Source organism: Schistocerca nitens, chromosome 4 (genome assembly GCF_023898315.1).
Source record: "Schistocerca nitens isolate TAMUIC-IGC-003100 chromosome 4, iqSchNite1.1, whole genome shotgun sequence".
NCBI classification, from domain to species: Eukaryota; Metazoa; Arthropoda; class Insecta; order Orthoptera; family Acrididae; genus Schistocerca; species Schistocerca nitens.
In genome coordinates, this window is record NC_064617.1 from 106659178 (window position 1) to 106680691 (window position 21514).

General features: G+C 37.5%; 1 protein-coding gene across 1 annotated transcript in view; it reads left to right on the forward strand.

The window, feature by feature from the left end:
- The first annotated feature begins 650 nt into the window (after positions 1–650).
- Positions 651–21514, forward strand: part of LOC126251960 (phospholipase A1-like) — an 84796-nt gene continuing 63932 nt past the window's right edge. The window contains exons 1-2 of the mRNA XM_049952723.1: positions 651–798; positions 9329–9458. Coding sequence (XP_049808680.1) covers positions 729–798; positions 9329–9458 — 200 coding nt within the window. The 5' untranslated portion in view covers positions 651–728. The remainder of the gene's footprint in view (positions 799–9328; positions 9459–21514) is intronic.

The window sequence follows — 21514 nt, forward strand, 5'->3', positions numbered from 1 at the left end:
TGCAGCCTGTGGTTTTCAGCCATATTTTATAATAATGTGCTTCTAGCAACTAACAGAAGAATCCAGAAATGCTAACTAATGTTAAGAGCTTCTTAAGAGAGTATTTTTCTTGCTCATTAACAAACAAAAATAGTTAGAGGGACAGTAATATTTTAAGATGCGCTTAATTTTAAATGACGTTGGTGAATTTGGCTGTGAGCTAAGTCAAGTTTTCTGCTTCCATTAGGGGTTGAGTGGAAAATAGTGTGACCACTGTAGCATTAATAGATGTGAGAGGGGAAATATTTGATTGTTTGTCTTCCAGTGCTGACAACTCACAAGAGTGCACTGATCAGCTGCATGGTAGAAATACCAAACGGAAGTAACATGGATTTGTGAATATACATTACAGAGATAGTCATCTTAAAATGTGATAGATATTGTTCATAAGTAATAGGAAATCAAATTAAATCTGTTGCAGTACAATGTAATGAGTAAAGGAAAAATGACATTCAAACATTTAGTAAACATTTGTCATTCTATCTCATATTGCAATTACTGCTATTAATTAATATAACATACTAATTTATGTAGGTTATCAGTGGACACTGCTTTCCGGTTTTCCGGTAGCTGATAGTGTAATGATAAGAATCAGTGCTCAAATTCCAAGGTGACAAATAGACAACCTTGATTGATAATCAGTTACCACAGTTCATGTTTTCCTTTAAGAGCAGATTTACTGCTTGGAAATGAAAGAATTCGTCATGCTATTTTTCCATATTTTGTTCTTCACCTGTGTCACAATTGCTTCAGCGAAAAGTAAGTATTTATCGGTCTTAGAAGTATCCAGGCTATATGATACCAGCAGCTATTGATAATTCTGTTGTGTTGAAGTAAATCTCTGCAGTTGCTAGGAACATGAAAACTTAGTGTATATTTTTGCCCAGATTGGCATCTATTTTTAGTGCAATTAGAATATATTTTTGGGCAAATTAGTAAGTGTATAATATATGTATAGAAATGATTACACATGTACATTTAAAAGACCCTGAATTTTTCCTCTGATTAATGAATGTTATATTTTGTAGCTGGCAATTGCTTCATTAACTATTAATGTCTCTCTTAGCAAAGAAACAAAAGTGTCATTTCTCAGCAGATTTTTTTAATATACATTTTTATTGCTAAAAAAATATTGTACTTAGATTACATTCTTGAAAGTTAGACTTTCCATCTGTAATAACATTGTAGTGAGAAAAAAATCTGCTCACTGTCAGCACTGGATGGGGATTTTACTGTTGCCATATGCATCTTTACATGCTACTTGTCCTCATGTAATTAGTAATTGTAATAATTTTTTGATTGTTTCAGAACACTGTCACTCACATAGGATTCAAAATTTAATTCCTGATTTTTAGGTTTTGGGTACAGTAGATTTGACCTTGAATATCTGGAGGCTCCATGTAGAGTTAAAAGTTCAGCTGACTGATGGGCACAATATTTCACAATTCCTATTCCTATTGCTGCCTTATGGAAAACTTTGATCACAGTTAAAGGTGTCTTACATTTCTGGCAACTTAAAGATGCTTACCACATCAAGAAAGTAACTTTTCAAATACAACACAGCTTCAAACCAGCTGCTCCACAGAGTAATTATGTGTCTAATGGAAAAAAATGGTTCCTGTAGATTTCTATTTTCCAACTTCATATATTAAATACACTTATATTTACACTTTCTAGTGTTTATGTAGTAGTTTAAGTAGTTACAACTTTGTTTAAATCAGGCATTATTGTTGTGCATCATGAACCAACCAAACTTAGCACATGTGACCAACACTATACACGGATCAGGTGGTTGTCAATGAAGACAACTGAAGTTTCATGACAAAGAGTCATGTAGGAAGCATTTATCTTTCAAAAACTCTTTCACAGCATCAGAAGGCACCTTGTGCCCATGTACTGTATCTACTACTATATGGGAACAGTTCTTTTGTATTTGCTGATTCAGGGAATGTCATTGCAGTATTGATTAAGATGCATTGTTTTGCATCTGATATTTTAAGTAGGTCAGTGAAAAAACAATCCCCATTATGCCTATGGTTTCATCATACAGCAACAAGAAGTTACTGTAGGCAGTAAAGCCAACTTTAGATCTACAACTACAATTTCTAAACCGCTGTGAAGTGCATGGCAGAGAGTACTTCCCAGTACCATTTTTTAGGGCTTCTTCATGTTCCATTTGTGTATGGAGTGCAGGAAGAATGGTTATTCAAATACCTGTATGGATGATCTAATTGATGTAATTTTTACGTAACAGTTCCTACAGGAGCAATATATAGAGGATTCTGGTATTCTCCTAGATTCCTTATTTAAATGTGCTTCTAGAAACCTTGTAAGTACACTCTATCTTCAAGCATCTGCCAGTTGAAGTTTTTCAGTATCTCAGTGATGCTCTCCCAAGGCTCAAGCAAACCTATGGTCATTTGTGCTGCTGTCTTTGTATACGTTTGGTTGGTATATGAACTAATTCTACAGGTGTTTCATACATTGGCTGAATTGAAGGCATCCCTGAGTTGTCAAAATTGTTTTGTTCCGAATAATGTTATCTCAGCTAAGTCAAGTCCTTCTTTACTTTCCATGTTGGCTAGTCTGCTAGCTGTAACTAATAAGTAAAACAAATACTCTTGACTTAACCTCTGGGGTTGGCACCAGCATATGATGTGGGTGTGGTGTAGTGACAATTGGCATTGCATACTGCAGGTGAGAAGGGAGGAGGGGTGGGAGATGGAGTTGCAGCTATTAGTAAAGCTGAACACCACAGCTGTGATGCCGTGGCAGTGATGTAGGCCACAGATCCATCGGTGGTGACAGTGGCAGCAACATATCGGAACCCCTCGGTTCCCAGTATTTCAGATACACAACAATTGAAGTAGATAAGAAGTCATTAGATTTCATTACTCACTGATTCACTGTATTAAACTTTGATACTAGGGTAAAAAACACTCAAACTAGTCTTTATGAACTTCACAATTCACCTTCTGTAAAGTAACTTTGCTTTGTTAGCTTCTTCTGCATTGTTATGCCCACCTAGTTTGATTTGACTGACTTTTCACTACACATAGTTTACTGTTGAGGGCAACTGCAGCTGAAGTAATCCATGTTTCTGAAACAAACCACATTCAGCTGTAAAATTCATATACAGCTGAAAGCGGTTTATTTCAGAAACATGGACTTTTCATTAACATTCCCAGCTGATAAACCTTATGTATGCAGATTGTGTCATCTAATTTAAGTTTGATGATTGTCCCTTCGTACTTTCACCCACTCAACAAGAGCCAGTTGACCACTTCTACGAACAACTAGAAAAGTAGTCGAAATCAATTACCTACAATCTACTGTCAACTTGCTGATATGTCAGCTACTGTGCTGAAATGTAGCTAAACCTTGTTCCAGGAACTTGTAAAGGAAATGCACTTAAATTAGCATTAGGGTGATGAAATATCTTCATTTGAAGAAGCAAGTTCTTTTTTTTTTTTTTTTTTTTTAATTGATATCTGTATGTTGAATCCAGATTCTCCAGATTCAGACAAGCCATTTTTCCCAGCAGCACTTTACACATGTTGTAATTGAAAGACTATGGAAGTTCTTCAGTTCCAGATGATTAATTAAGAACTCTCCGCAGCTAAGTTCCATATAAGTTTGCTCACCATAAAGTGGATGGTTCTGGTAAAATTCCACTTGCCGCACAGTACTTTATGCAGACAGCACACAATAAAAATGAAAAGTTCCTCAAATCTGAGATGCAGATAACTGAAAATCACTTTATGGTTTTATAACTAAAATGAAGAGCCAAAGAAACTAGTACAATGGCCTAATATGGTGTAGGGTCCCCGTGAACATGCAGAAGCGCTGCAACATGACATGGTATGGACTCAACTAATGTCTGAAGTAGTGCTGGAGGGAATTGACACCATGAATCCTGCAGGGCTGTCCATAAATCTGTAAGAGTACAAGAGAGTGGACATCTCTTCTGAACAGAATGTTGCAAGACGTCTAAGATACGCTCAATTATATTCATGTCTGTGGAGTTTGATAGACAGTGGGAGTGTTTAATATCAGAAGAGTGTTCCTGGAGCTACTCTGTAGCAATTCTGGACGTGTGGGGTGTCGCATTGTCCTGCTGGAAATGCCCAAGTCTGTCAGAATGCACAATCGCCATGAATGGATGCAGGTGATCAGACAGGATGATTATGTGCGTGTCACCTGCAGAGTTGTATCTAGACATATCAAGGGTCCCATATCACTCCAAATGCACATGCCGCACATGATTAGAGAGCCTCCAATAGCTTGAAGAATCCCCTGCTGGCATGCAGGATCCATTGATTCATGAGGTTGTCTCCATATGTGTACACATCCATCCACTCAGTACAATTTGAAATGAGACTTGCCAATCAGTCAACATGTTTCCAGTCATCAACAGTCCATTGTCAGTGTCGATGGGCCCAGCATAGGCATAAAGCTTTATGTTATGCAGTTATCAAGAGTATAGAAGTGGGCCTTTGGCTCTGAAAGCCAATATCGATAATGTTTCGTCGAATGATTCACATATTGACACTTGTTGATGGCCCAGCATTGAAATCTGTACCAATTTGTGGAAGGTTTGCACTTCTGTATCATTGAACAATTCTCTTCAGGCATCGTTGGCCCCATTCTTGCAAGATCTTTTTCCGGCCACAGCGATGTTGGAGATTTGATATTTTATTGGATTACTGATATTCATGGTACACTCGTGAAATGGTTGTACAGAAAAATTCCCACTTTATCACTACCTCGAATATGCTGTGTCCCATTGCTCATGTGCCAACTATAATACCATGTTCAAACTCACTTAAATCTTGATAACCTGCAATTGCTGCAGCAATAACAGATCTAAAAACCATGCTGGACACCTTTTGTCTTATAGAGTTGTTACCAACTACAGCGTTGTATTCTGCTTGTTTACGTATCTCTGTATTTGAATACACCTATACCAGTTTCTTTGGCGCTTCAGTGTATATTATGCATGAAATGTAAGTTCACCAAATTCTTGTGAAATGATACATACGTTCTTTCCGTGATAAGAGACCTCACTATTGCAGTCATCTGAGGCATGTAACATCACTCACATACTGTCTGTCATGAACGTAGAGATGGCTGTTGAGAGACTGATTTGCTGTGAATGTTTGCAGAGACTGATCTGCCTCTCTGCAGTGGTTTTATAGATCTGCACTATCTGATCAAAAGTATTGAGACTCCTATTACTGGAGATTAACACAGGGTGTGTGCACCTTTTGCTTTGATGATGGCTTTAATTCTGCAGGGGACACTTTCACTACAGTGTCTGAATATCTGTGGAGAAATGCCACCCTATTCTTCCTCAAGAGCTGAAACAAGAAAGGTAGTGAGGCTGAATGCTGAGAACTGGAGCATATTCAATGTTCTGACTCATCCCAAAGATACTCCATTGAGTTGAGATCAGGACCCTGGACAAGCCAATCCATTTCACGAATATTATTGTCCCAAACCATTGCCTCACAGATGCCGCTATGTGGTGGGGTGGCTCGTCTTGCTGATACAACCAACCATTGTCTCCAGAGTGTTCCTCTATGTATGCAGTATACAATGATATAAAATATGTTCTCCTTCTGCATTTAGCAGATTCTGATGAAAAACAAATCCATACTGTGTCACCACTTCCTCTGTACCTCACTGCAGGTAATGTTGCCCAGGAATTCGCCAAACCCAAACCCCTCCATCAAATTACCACAGGGTATAACATGTTTCATCACCCCAGATCAATCATTTCCAGCCATAGATTGCCCAGTGGTGTTGCTCTTTCCACCACCTAAGTGTCACTTAGCACTGACTGCAGAAATATGTTCCTTATGAGGAGCTGTTCGACCTTTGTACCCCTTTTTTTTTTTTTTAACTCCCTACGCATGGTCATGATAGCTGGACTGCTGGTAGCACTTTCGAACTCACAAGTGATTCATTCCACTGATTTCATATGATGTTTTTACTGTCACCACCCTCTGTAATGATTGAATGTCCCTGTCCATCAATGTGTGAGATCAGGTGGGTCTTGGTTTAGTTGTGATAGTTCCTTTGGGTTTCCGTATCACCAACAGTTTACTTGGGAGCTTTAGAAGGGTTGAGATGTCTCTGATGGATTTGTTACTCAGGTGAAAAAGCCAGTGACTACTCAATGTTCAAAGTCACTGAGCTCTCCTGACTGATGCATCCAAACACTTTTGATCAGACATTGTATTTGGGCGAGGATGGCACAGGGAGCACCTCTGTGATGATTGGCACAACTGAGGCTAGTGGGTATGAAATGCTTCTAGCTTATTTTTAAATCACTTACTGTTTTCCTGTTTGGGGTTATGCTAAATTGATATTCTATTTTTGATGGAAGCTTTATACCTAATAAAAATTAAAAATGGTGCTGATCATGGTCTTTCACCTCCAACAATTCACTATGTTTAAATATTGATGTACCCCAAAATATCATAGGTACAATTGGCAAGCTTGATACAGCTTCACTAATTTTTTAACTGAAAATGGTGCTGAGACTTCTAGACTTTGTACCAATTCTAAAGGCCAGTTAATGTATCATGTTGTTATGTTTTGCACTACAAAATCACATTTTTCTCAACAATTTTGAAAATAATAAAAATAGTTTTTTTTAATAACATTAGGACAATATTTTTGTGTCCACAGATTTCATGTTTGGAACTATTGTTTGCAGTGGACTTAAAATTTATGAAAAGAAGTGGAATAGGCCTAACTCAAGAAATGCTCTATGAACTTACATAAAACTTGGAATTATATATGCTCTCATACATCGGCACTGAGTGTGCTGTAAATTTACATAATTCATCTACCAGTTATTATCAGTTATGTGTTCTCACATAATTGCTGTTAGCATGGGCAGCGCCATGCCTACGTCTAACAGAGGCTGCTGCATACAGTATGGGGAAGTCCATACCCGCTGCACTTGAGGCCTGTTAGCGTTTCAATTATGCATAAGAAGCTGTACTTCTTTACAGACAATGGGAAGATATACAGGAAGAACCACCAATCATTTGGTATGTTAAAGAGATTGGTTCTCTGTTTTCACTCAGATGATTACTTGTAAGGGTTTCATAAAATAGTGACCACTGTGTTTTGTAATATTATCATCCAGCAAGTTAAAGTCATCAAGTTTTTATTCCCAAATAGAACTGTATTGTATTTTTCCATCATAATAACAGTTTTAGATCAAGTGAATACAGCAATGTAGGCTAACTGTTTTGAAGGTGTGTCAAGTAGGAGGTTAATGATAAAGTTTTAGTTATCATGTCGAAAAAACTGAGCTTTAACATACAAAAATGAGTAGTAACAATGAATTCTGTTATATGTAATGAGCTCTGCTGCAACTCATGTTAAATGCAGGACTTTATTTTGTGATTTAGTAAAGATATACAGGTAGCAAAAGAGTTTCAAAACTGCTGAGCTTTAATACTGACTCCCAATTAAATTAGAAGACTCATACTAGCTACATTTACAAGTGAATGGCTCAAGTATGATGTTGGATGTGGAAACTGAGAGATGTAGTCAAACCTCCTTGTAATATCAATGACATTTTGGGTTGGAGGGGGAGGGGGGGGGGGGGAATTAGTCTAATGGACAAAGTTGCTTCTAATTAACAATGTCCTCAACTCTTTATTTTTCACAAAAGTATAAAACTGTATATTTATGTTGCATTACTTTAAAGTAGAAGCAACTAAATTGAGTTTGGCCCTGAGGAGGCCATCTATTTCACTCAGGGCCAGCAGGACATCAACATCTGGGAAACCAATCCAAGTGTGCATACAGAAACAGAAGTGGTAAACAACATTCTTAAAAGTATCTTTGACTGGTTTTCTGCAAATAGCCTCACCCTAAATTTTAAAGAGAGAAAAAAATATTCAGTTGTGCACATTTAGGGGTTCTACACCAATGATAAGTATAATACTTGGTGAGGAAACAATATATAGGATGGAAACTTTAAAACTCTTAGGTGTCCATATTGGTGAGAACTTAAAATGGAAAAAGCCCATTTTGGAACTCATAAAAGAACTTATTTCAGCTGAATTTGCCCTTAGAATCATTGCAAATCCTGTGGAGAGACAAATCAGTAAGCTGACATATTTTGCAGATTTTCGTTCAGTAATGTTATGAGGTAACTCACCCTTAAGAAACAAAGTCTTCATTGCTCAAAAATATCCTGTAAGAATGTGATGCTCACCCTCAATTATCTTATACACATCTGTTTAAACAGTTGGGCATTCTGACTACTGCTTCACAATATATTATTCCCTCATAAAGTTTGTTGTAAATAATCCACTACAGTTCAAACAGAACTATGAAGTACATAATTACAATACCAGAAAGAAAAATGACGTTCATTACTCCACATTAAGGTTGTCTTCAGCAAAGAAAGGTGAGCACAATGTTGCAACAAAGATTTTTATCACTTTCACAGTGATGTAAAATGTCTGACTGACAGCAAAGCAAAATTTAAAAACAAACTGAAAAAGTTTTAACTTGACAACGCTTGCACAAAGAAATGTCTTTAAAAATTTTCCCCATCTGCTTGCCCCCCCCCCCCCCCCCCCCCCAGCCCTTAAGAGGTTCAAAGTTAAGATTTGTAAAGCTTTTTGTATATAATAATATTGATATGATATTGTAAGGATGTTGATACAGAGAGAATGTTTACCTCCAATTTTAGTTTCTAAAATTTTAGAGTGTCCATAGTCTAAGAAATTTTGTTTTGTTTGACACCACAATAATGTATTAGCTCATAACAGTGAGAAAGTTTGAATAGGTAGTGGTAGATGACCTTTTTCTATAAAAACAAGTGGGATAAAACCATAGTTCAACATATTTATTTGAACTGAGCCTCCTATATCAGTAGATTAAATGACATTGCACAAGAAGCTAAGACCTTCCTGTTTTACAGACACAGCAACAGAATGTCATGGTGAAAGCTTTTGTTCATGATTGGTGCATTTTGCATAAACGTATGTAAATTTTCCTGATGAGATAAGAAAATCATTCTGCCAAAGTGGGTGTTATCAGCTGAGAGCTGTCATATTAACTGTCATAGCAACTGTTAAATGTTGCAGTAACTTTTTGTGTTGGCTGTGTTGTAGTTCCAGTTGAGTGCTGAGTGCTGGTCTGTGCTTTCACTCATATGTGGAATACTATCACACTATCTGAATGTTCTTGCTCTTTGTGAGTCTTCATAAGTAGATTATTAAATTGCACCATTTGTAACTACTTCTAACAGGGATCAGGACATGGTATGTGATGCCAGATGATGGAGGACATGGAATTCATCTTGTGAATATGCTACGTAGAGCCCGACAAAATGATGTACCTAGTATTGAGTCCAATGTCACACTTTATCTCTATGCAAGGTAAGTGATACTTCTTGCAGCCATCAATAAATGTGAACAATCCCATTTTAGCTCATGAGACTAGCAGTAATGCAAAATTTATCTTCGCAAAGTCAGCTAATTAATACAGCCCAGAAATCTGTTTTGACAGTTTCTGAAATGGAGTTCATTCATGAACCATGCATTACGATGGGCAAGCTGTCTTTGATTCCTAGTTTTTGTAAACAGAAGAAATGAAACTGAAATAAATAGTTGGAAATATATACTAAAAAAATAGAAAGTCATTGTGGGGCAGAAAACACCATACAAAATGGAAGAAAGGGTGAGTAAAATGGTATGAAAGTGGAAGATAACATTTTGAGAAAATAAAGACAGGTGGATCCAGTGATATAAAACAGAAGAACAATGAAGATGTGATATCATCTCCTACAGACTAGATTTAAAATTTAGCCAGCTTATAAAATGTACCTAGTTTCTAGTTTATTTTAAGAGACTGATAGTCATTTGGTCAGCAAACACTGACAACCAAAGAAAGATTGTAAACATTGACAACATGATTCAGAATATTAGAAAACACAAGCAACACGTTCTGTATCTGATTCAAATCAGACAAATGTAGCAAAAATATATACTAAAAAAATAGAAAGTCATTGTGGGGCAGAAAACACCATACAAAATGGAAGAAAGGGTGAGTAAAATGGTATGAAAGTGGAAGATAACATTTTGAGAAAATAAAGACAGGTGGATCCAGTGGTATAAAACAGAAGAACAATGAAGATGTGATATCATCTCCTACAGACTAGATTTAAAATTTAGCCAGCTTATAAAATGTACCTAGTTTCTAGTTTATTTTAAGAGACTGATAGTCATTTGGTCAGCAAACACTGACAACCAAAGAAAGATTGTAAACATTGACAACATGATTCAGAATATTAGAAAACACAAGCAACACGTTCTGTATCTGATTCAAATCAGACAAATGTAGCAACAAAGAGATTTCATAACCTAGTATCATATTACATAATATGTTGGAAAATAGATATCACGTCAAATTAAGAAACCTGCAGATGGATTAAAACTCCATGCAGTCCAGAAACTGAAATCCACCACATTGTCTTCTACAGACAACAACCAACTGAACTATCTGAGCAGTCGCCAACAGGCCAACTACAATCCTCAGTTTGCCAGTATTTCTCTCTCCTTCATCAAATCTTTACCACTCATCTTGCAAGGCTGACACTCTTGTGAGAACTGGATACAACAAAGAATATCTAAACTTAAAATACATAAAATGGAAATATGATGTACAATTCTAATCATGTATTGACAGGTTGAGCTAGATCAGGCCATTGTGTAACCAAGGATTTTTGTTCTATTGAACCAACCCTGGTACTTGAATGTTAGTCACATGCTTTTTGTGTGTGACTAACTTGAGAGATTCATTATGAGTAATAATTGTAGTAATCAGTCATGTCGCTATAGTATTCCGTTGTTTGATGCAGCTCTCCATGCTGTCCTACACAAGTCTCTTCATCTTAGCATTACTACCACAACCTATCTACATCAGAATCTGCTGAATGTATTCAAACTTTGGTCTCTACAATTTTTACCTCTCACACTTCCCTCGATTATCAAACTGATGATTCATTGTTGCCTCAGGATATGTCCTGTCAGCTATTATTACCTTCTTCTAGTGAAGTTATATGAGTAAGAAACTTTTTTAATTTAGCCATAGATAATTTGAGAGATTTGTTCTTCTAACAGCTCAGTATTGTCAATCTAGAAATTCACTTTATATTGGAGAAAGAGGCAGTGGGTAACTTAATTTCCTGGATGTACCAGTAATCAAATGGGTGAACAAGATTTGGGGTAATGATGTGTCCATGAAAGACACACACAGATTGATACCTCCATAAAGAATCCAACCACCACCCAACACAAAAAAGAAGTGTCATTAAAAGCCTACTGGACAAGGCTAAACATGTATGAAGTGGATTATTTACAATATGAGGTGAAATCTCTTAAGGTTAGGTTACTCCAGGCAGGAGGTTGGTTGACGAGGCCAGCCAAGAAAAAGAAAGCCAAGAGTGATGTGGAACATCAGCTGCTCACTGGGAACGCTTTACTCCCTTTTATTAAGAAAGTTAAAGGTCATATCGAGAAAGTGTTTGCCAAGTAAGGAGTTGAAACACTGCTAGTCCCTGTCCTCCATCTGCCTGTTCCATTCCATGCACCCACTCCAGCCCTATACATGTCTTCTATCCTGTTAACATATTTGCATAGTCCTTTTTATTTCTCTCCACTTCCCTTGTCCTCATGTTGGAAAGTACATGTGAGACAATGAGTATTTGCCACCTCTGAAGAAATGGAAAAGGCACTAGCTGCTGCTGGCGCAGACTGCAAGCTATTTGCAATGCAACCACAGTTCATTGTGAATAGTGGAGAGAAGTATGAAAACAAGTATATGAATTCATTTTAACAGGGCATGGAGGTCATAGAGCAACAGATTGATGTGTAGCCAAACAATACTGATGGTGGACTTCTAAGCAAGATGTAGAACAGTTTGTAAAGATACATATATCATGATTGCAGTGCGCTGAATTAAGTCATTGTAGAGATTGCTGGAGACCATTTGAGATGATTGCATTGGATACATTAACTCCATTCAGGCAGAATGTCTCATTGGAGGGTGATGCACAAGGTCTATTGCTGTGCCAAGATGCAAAAATACATTGGTGTCTGGCCTACATATCACTTAGCTGGTTCCAAACTCCAGCCCGAAACTCAATCGCCAGCAGGGAATCATTATGTGTTAATGATAATAGAACACAGTTCACACTTTGTGGAAATGATAGCTGTTCTCAATAAATAAGCTGAAACACTGGGCAAGCCATGATTAATACACACATCAAAAAAAGTTTTGCATCGCCCTGATTTCCAGAATTACTGAAGATAGATGTTAACTGTGGATATTGTATCACAAACACAGTCCCTTTGATTGTTCAGAGACGTCACTAAACCTGCCAAAAGATGTAAACAACCATGCAAGAGCAGTGCCTATTAGACGATCAGTTCCAGTCATTCCACCAGGAAGCAGGAACATGGCTCATGTTGTCTGTAGTTCAATCAGGCCTAATGCCTAGAGAGTCAAACCATGGTTTGATAGTGTCCGCATTGTTAGCTTGTGCATGGAAGGGCTCTCAACAAGGGAAGTGTCCAAGCATCTTGGAGTGAACCAAAGCAATGTTGTTCGGACATGGAGAGGATACAGAGAGACAGGAACTGTTGATGACATGCCTCGCTCAGGCTGCTCAAGGGCTACTATGGCAGTGGATGACCGCTACCTACAGATTATGGCTCGGAGGAACCATGACAGCAACACCACCATGTTTGAATAATACTTTTCGTGCAGCCACATGATGTCATGTTATGACTCATGTGCACAATAGGCTGCATGATGCACAACTTCACTCCCGACAACACACCATGCAGCGCGGTACAGATGGGCCCAACAAAATGCCAATTGGACCACTCAGGATTGGCATCATGTTCTCTTGACCAATGAGTATCGCATATGCCTTCAACTAGACAATCGTTGGAGACATGTTTGGAGGCAACCTGGTCAGGCTGAATGCCTTAGACACACTGTCCAGCAAGGTGGAGGTTGCGTGCTGTTTTGGGGTGGTGTTACGTGTGGCCGACATATGCCACTGGTGGTCATGGAAGGAGCCATAACGGCTGTACGATACGTGAATGCCATCCTCCAACTGATAGTGCAACCATATTGGCAGCATATTTGTGAGGCATTTGTCTTCATGGATGACAATTTGCGCCTCCATCATGCACATCTTGTGAATGACTTCCTTCAGTATAACAACATCGCTCGACTAGAGTGGCCAGCATGATCTCCAGATATGAACCATATCGAACACTCCTGGGATAGATTGCAAAGGGCTGTTTATGGATGATGTGACCCCACCAACCACTCTGAGGGATCTATGCCGAATCGCCATTGAGGAGTGGGACAATCTAGACCAACAGTGCCTTGATTAACTCGTGGATAGTATGCCACGATGAAGACAGGCATGCGTTAGTGCAAGAGGATGTACTACTGGGTATTAGAGGTACCAGTGTGTACAGCAATCTGGACCACCACCTCCGAAGGTCTCTCTGTGTGGTGGTACAACATGCAATGTGTGGTTTTCGTGAGCAATAAAAAGGGTGGAAATGATGTTTATGTTGATCTCTATTCCAATTTTCTGTACAGGTTCTGGAACTCTTGGAACTGAGATGATGCAAAACTTTTTTTAATGTGTGTAATTGATGCATGAGAGACAATTATTACTACAAAGTACTAACTACAAGCAGAACGAATAAAGCAACTTTGTCATTTGTTATGAATTTATAAATCAAGAACATGCATTTAACAGCTGCAAGCAAAATGGCAAAATGGAATGTGTTCACAGGACAATAAGGCAGATGTTGAGTCAGTATGACAACAGTTATCATGGCTTGGACATGCTTACAGTATGAAAGGTAATAACATGTCCAAGCCATACAATTCAAAAGTACATGAAAATATGTAACTTTGCTGTGATGGTATCACCAATTGAGACTGTGAAATCCAGAGTGACAGAACATTGTCCATTAGTGTGGAATTTTGTGAAAACCTTAATGACAGCATGGCACCAAGTTCATAAGGCAATCATAATAGCTCTACAGCAGTAGGAGCAAATGGGACTATGGAACACCAGTTTGCCAAATATTAGGTTGGTGCATAAGTTCATAGCATTTTTCCATATGTTTAATAAACACAACTACTACACATAGCAGAGACTTTAGCCATCAGTAATATATTCTCCTTGAGTATTTACAACACTCTGCTAGTGCTGGGGCAATTTTTCGATTTTGCAACTGTAGAAATCTTGTGGTTTTGAGGTGAAGAACTCGTTGGGCCATGTACGCAGTGCATTTTCATCTGGAAAATGAGTTCCTTGAAGGTTGTTCAACAGAGAGTGGAAAAGGTGAAAATCTGGGGGCAAGTCAACTGATGACAAACAAGCAGAGATTGCATATATGACAGCCCACAGATTTTTTTTTGATTTTGGTTTCGAGAATATGATATCTGTATGCTTGATTTTAGAAACTCCCCCACTGCATGGAGATGTCACACAATGGTCTAATGATAACAGTTCACCAGATCTGCCAATTCCTTAGTTCCCTGATAAGGATCATTGTGGATTAATGTATTTAAATGATTTTCACCAAACATGGAAAGTCACTTATTTCAAAACTATACTCCTTAAAATGAGAAAACCCTTTCTTGCCATGCTCTGTCCAGTGGCATTATCCTCACACATGGCACAAATGTTTCCAGCTGCCTCCACTGCTGTTACCTCTCTATTCAACTAATATAGAAGAACATGTTGGAAGTGTTCTGATTTCTCCATTTGTCACTCCTTTTTCTAGTGTCTGCAGTTGAACTCAGTATCTCAAAATGACAATATGTAAAATCAAATAGCAGCAGTGAGTTACAAATAAAAAAAAATAATAAAAAAAAAATAGACCATCGATAAATAAACTCATAGCAACTGGAATACCAGCATGCAAAACAAAGGAAATTTCAATAACAGGAACTTTCTCAACTTGGTCATCAATTGTGTGGCTTATGTTCACCATTAGTGGACAGCTATATGCCCATTCACTCTCCCAGTGGATTACCTACCAACCTGATGGATCAGCCACAAAGTGTAATCAAAGTGACAGAAGATTTTGGGTTTAACAGTTTCCATATGCTGTTTGCGGGAGTAGTAGAAAAGAAGAAGACAAGGAATAAAGTGTAAATAGTAGTGTGGTAAAAAGTGCACTGTAGGGGCAGGAGGACAGCTGTAGACATGGTAGTGCTATGTCAATTTAGTAGTTTACAGGTTCAGCCATAGACTGGAATTTGGAGGACCGAATTTTCCCCAGTGGGGTAGAGTGTTTTGACCTAAACATCAGACAGTTCTTTGTAGCCATCCTACAGATATGTGAGTCAGATATGTGCTGCAATAGATCTGGCACAGCAGCATGTGATGTGGTGTTGTGCCATTAGTGGTTGACTGTGTTGCTAGATGATGTATCGCAATGCAGCATTTCCACAATTTCCTGCATGGCGAGAGCCTACCGTCTGTCACAAAAAGCCAAACCAGAAGGAATGTAAATGTGTCCAGTTCAGATGGTAGCATCATACCCTTGCAGCCACACCAGCTACTTCAGCATCATGGAGCTGTGTAACCAACTAGGATAACCTACTGATCTATAAGCCATCAGCTAGCCATAATGGTTCTGAGCCTTTAACTGGATGCCAAGATGAGGCCTCCTAATTAGTGCCATCACCTGACACTCCATCCACAGGAGATGCACTTGCTGCCCGCTAGCTGTGACTGGCACCTAGGCCACTACTGCCAAAGTACTTTATGGAAGGCATCAAGTAATACAGAATGTTCCTGTTTCTGTTGAGTAAGTGTTTTTGACTCCGCACTTGATGTGCTGGAAAACCCAAACCACAGGTGCTTGCACACCAGCTCTGCAGCCAGAACCAGCCAATGCATAACGACATGGTAATTGTTTGCAAAATCAATATTGACTCCCACTACAGATGCATTTTTTTACCTACAGAAAGGTCAGAAAATATGAATATAAAACATTTTCCAAAATTTTATAACAGACTGATGCCAGTAATTTAGGCTTGTACTTGAATGCTAGAAGCTGGAAGGAATATATAGAAGGGCTGTACTGAATCTGTGACTTATCTTACAAGATAGGTTACAGGAAGACAAACTTACATTTCCAGCCTTATATTTACAGAATGCTTTTCAGTTGATCAGTCTACACTCTTTAAAATTCTGAAGGTATCATGGATAAAATATAGGGAACGAAATGTTATTCACAACTTGTGCAGAAACTAGACTACAGTTATGAGAGTAGAAAGACTTGAAACGAAGCAGTACCTGAGAAGGGAATGTGACAGGGTTATAGGCTATCCTGATGTTGTTCACTTTTTACAATGAGAAAGTGGTGAAAGGAACCAAGGATAAATTTGGAGAGAGAATTAAAGTTCAGGGAGAAGAAATAAAAACTTTGTAGTTTGCCAGTGACATTGTAATACTGTCAGAGACAACAAAGGACCTGGAAGAACAGTTGAGTGGATCAGAAGGGGTTATAAGATGAACATCTACAAAAGTAAAACAAGGGTAATGGAATGTCATCAAAGTAAATCAGGTGATGCTGAAGGAATTAGATTAAGAAGTTTGGCACTAAAAGTAGTAGACGTATTTTGCTATTTAGGCAGCAAAATAACTGATTAAGGTCAATGAAGAGAGGCTGTAACATGCAAAGCATGTCTGAAAAGAGGCATTTGCATTAGGGAGTCATTCTAAAGGAATTTGTCTGGAGTCTAGCACTGTACAGAAGGGAAACATGAGTTTATAAGCAGTTAAGAAGAATGGTTTGTGTGATAGAACACATCCTGGGGCATGAAGTAATTGGAAATTTGGTAATTGCAAGATGTGTTCATTTGGGGAGGGGATGATTGTAGAGGAAGTCTGAGGGATGAATCCAGTAGGCAGATTCAGATGACTGTGAGTTTTTGTAATTACTCGTAGATGGAGATGCTTGAACAGGATAGACCAGTGCAGAGAGCTGCATCAAACCCGAATTTGAACTGCAGAATACAACAACAGTTTGACAGCCTTTCTCAAAAATAGGATTGACTTGTACCATCACTTGGAATGCTTTGTTCCTCCTTTCAGCCTATGGCAGACTGCTGATCGGGGAGTAGCAAGTTCTTTTGCATACTCTATTATGTAGAAACATGTAGGTATCCCAATAGATCCATTTTTTTTCCTCTGTTGAGCAAATGCAGTTATTTTCAATCTGATGGCCACTTATTGTGATGTATGTCATTTTATTGTTTGTGTGGTGATTGATAAGAGGAACTGTAGTACAAACTTCCTCAGTAAACAGTTTTGGAACAAAGAATTTAATATTTTGGCCTTCTCTCTGTCATAATCCATTTCAGAGCCATTATGTTCACAGAATGTTTGGATAGATGGCTTTGATCTGTTTCAAGATTTCACATTAGACCAGAACTTCTTAGAATATTCTGTCAGATCATTAGATAGAATTTCTTATTTATGAGTTTGCTGAACATTTAATCCATTGCTGTCCTTATGGTAATTTTGCTTCACACTGATTTTGTTCGTCTATGAGACTTTTTCTATGTTTAAATCCATTTCTGCTTCTGACATTCTCTACTTGTGCTCATTTTGGGTTCATTTAGCTCTTGTTTCAATAAAGCTTTGACTTTGCTGAAAGCTCTTTTTGTTTTCATAGCAACTTTCTGATATGTCTATTGAACCAATGGTGAGTCAGTCCCATCCCTCACATCACTTTTGCCTTGAAACAAAGTCACCAGACATGTGTAAATGGCAAAAGATAGCATTTTCTCTGTCAGACACCTCAATTTATGAACTAACAACTACATCTCCAGTAGAAAGAGAAGGTTGATGGGCATTGCTGAAGTACATGGCTAAGAGCTTCTGTTTTCAGTTACTGTTGATGAGTCACTCCTACAGTATCTACTAACCAGTGGGCAGTGATGATGAAGTATCAAATTGTGACTCTTCAAGATTTCCCGGTGGATGTGTTGTAAATAGTCTTCACGAGTTTGCCGCCAGATCATGTTGTGCAAATTCCACAATATTTCCTCGGAGCAACTGTCTGACATCTTCAGGTGGTTCAACCTTGCTGGTGGCTAGGTATCATTAAGGTTGAACCACCTGAAGATGTTGGACAGTTGCTCCGAGGAAATATTGTGGCATTTGCACAAGGTGATACAGCGGCAAACCTGTGAAGACTATTTACAAGTATCATATTCTTAGCAAAATTGAGACATGCCCTGCTGGCGCAGAATGGAGCTATGATGAGAATAATTCTTTGGGATAATTACTGGAAAGTAGTCAGAAAGATATGACAAAACCAAAAATATCATCACAAAGCAACAACAGATGAACACAAATATGCCAAATAAGTAACCCAAATTTTTAACAGCTGCTTGGAGAGTGAGTTGCAAATAGTGCTGTGCAAGTTAACATCTTCATAGGACACAGGTATTTGAGTGACAGCACATTTTAATCTGCAAATATTGTGCAGGGTCAGCTAGGCAGTGGGGTAAGTGCTGCATAGTATTGCAGAGCATAAATGTATACAGATTTACAACACTGTGGGAAAAGTAGGGCAATTGCTTAAAATCTATTTAACTGACACACAAATATTAATAAACAGTGATGATGTGAATACTCTCTAATGAAATACAATGTCCATTTACATAGTTTATTAATTTTTAAATGACAGAACAGGTCTACCTATGTCATCCTCATTCATACTGAAGTAAGCTACAAATCAAAGCCTGTTTATACCAGAGAAGCCATAGTTTGTTCATGTTGATTTGATACAAATCTGATTATAAGCATAATAAACCCAACAATAAATTATTCTGAGTGCTGCTGCCCATCATAACAATTGATATTCCATGAATCATGTAAGTTGACATGTGCTCTTGTAAATTTACTTCTGCTTAACATGAAACACTCTCAAATTCATATCTCCTTATAAATCTTTATATATCAAATAATATACCCGTTGATATAATTGCTTAAATACATACCAGTTTAATTGTGACATGTCCATTTTCCATACTGATTTCCTCAGATGTTAAATCAGTAACGCAAAACCACTACTGGTTTCACATGCACTATACAGCAAACATTGTCAGTGTGATGTGGCAACGGCACTGTTGCCAGAAGAGATGTGTAGCAACAAAAGTAACTGGAAGGTAAAGTGCACCAACTAGAGCATGCTAAGCAAAAAAGTTCAAGTGTCAAAACTTTAGCTTATAGTTGTAACAATCCCATAACTCTTGAAGTCCTATGTAGGTGTTATTTTGTTTGATTGTTTGTTTTAGTTGTCAATCCAAAGACTGGTTTCATATCCCTATCCATGTTAGACTATCCTATCTAAGACTGTTAAACTTTGCATCACTATTGTAACTTATATCCATTTGAACCTGCTTGCCGTATGCAAACCTTCATTGCTGTATTAAAACCTTCACTCTATGTTTCTTAGGCTCCACAATTTCCCCTGCCTGTACTTTTTATCACTGATGTTACACCTCCTATACTGGTAAGCTCCAGAAAAATTTCTTTGGAAAAGGTTAACCTAATACTTAAATTTATATTCAGTGTTAAGATATTTAATTTTATGAAAATCCAGCATAATGCAAGAAAATGGGTCATCAACTTATTTTTATTAAAACTATTATTTGTAATTCTGTTGAAGTTGCAATGATAAATATCCTTTATCTGCGGAGACTAGTTTAGGGCATCACATATATTGCCTTCCCAGTCTCACAATGTCATCACCTTTGACAAGTATTGAAAGATAATACAACCAGTACATTTGCAAAGAGTCACAATCAACAATATTACATGACAATTACAAAATCATGTGCAACATATTATCATTTCTTCTTGCTAAGTAGCATCAGGGCAACTCATGTTATCATGATTATCGATTGTGGCTATTTGCAAATGAACCAGTTGTATTACGTTTTAATACTGAACGATGAAGACAATGGTTGGATAATGGACATTGTGTCTGAAAGTTTTCACCACGAATAAAGGATATTTCTCATTGCAACTTTGACAGAATTGCAAACAATAATTTTAATCATGATCTTTTCCAGAAAATATTTTCTGCTGCTATTCTATACTGTAAATCATTTTTGCTTCTGCTGCTATCAGTTATTTTGCTGCCCAAACAGCACTATTCATCTACTGTATTTAGTGTTGTAGTTCCTAATCAAATTCCCTCAACATCATCAAACACAATTGAACTACACACTGTCATCCTTCTTTTACTTTTATTGGTTTTCATCCCAAATATCTCTTTTCAAGACTTTATACATTCTGTTCAACTGATCTTCCATGTCCTTTGCAATCTCCAACAGAATCAGGATGACATTTGCAAAACTTAAAGTTTGTATTTAATCTCCTTGAACCATGATAGTAATTTTTAATTACTTCTAGATTATATTATATCTATGTCTTAGGAGAAAAACAGCTACTTTGAAAACAAACCACTGTTGCTTTTAGCATATTACTCACCTGCTGGTTTCTTTATTACTTGGCCTAGCATACTGTGTTGAGATTTTCTGTCGAACTGCAGCAAGTCTATCTTGTGCAACACACTTCACCTCAAATAATTAACCACAAATACCATTAAGAAGTATTTACATTGGTATGTATGTTAAGAATGCTCAGGCTTCTGCAAGATGTTCATCTATCAACCTCAACATTTGTATAAATATTTATTGTATCCATCTTCGATTATTATATTGTAGTTGATGACATTTTTCCAAGTTTATATTATTATTATTATTATTTATTATTATTATTGTGTTAACACCAATGACACCAATTGCATGTTATGATGCTCACAGGTGGAATAAAACATTTGTATTTGTATTCTTATTTGCAAAAATAATTACATGGTTCTGTATCATAAATATCTTTCTCAGTTTAGCTTCATCGCCTCAGAAAATTAAGGTGTATGGCAGCACTGAGTACAGGTATGGAAAATATGCAAGCAGTTCTGTCTTCAGGCCAACACAGTTATGGAGATTTCTAAGTGCTAAACAGGCTAACGGAGATTTTTGGGTGCCACATCAATATATTACCCTTAAAGTTGCCCAGCCTTATCCTGTGTATGCCAATTGATCACTTATTTCTAGTTCATGTCAGCTATGATTTTTATTTTAAATTGAACAACATGAGTTTTTGTTGGATTAATGGTTTATTCATTTATTCCTTCACCCACAGACAAATTTCTTTATATGGCTGTTACTTTTGTACATTATGCATTATAAATAACAAAGGTACATAAGATAAGAGTAATGGAAGAAACAGGATACTGACATACATATGGTATGTATCACTGGATTGCAAGATTAAAGAAGTGGAAGGGTTCTGATTCAA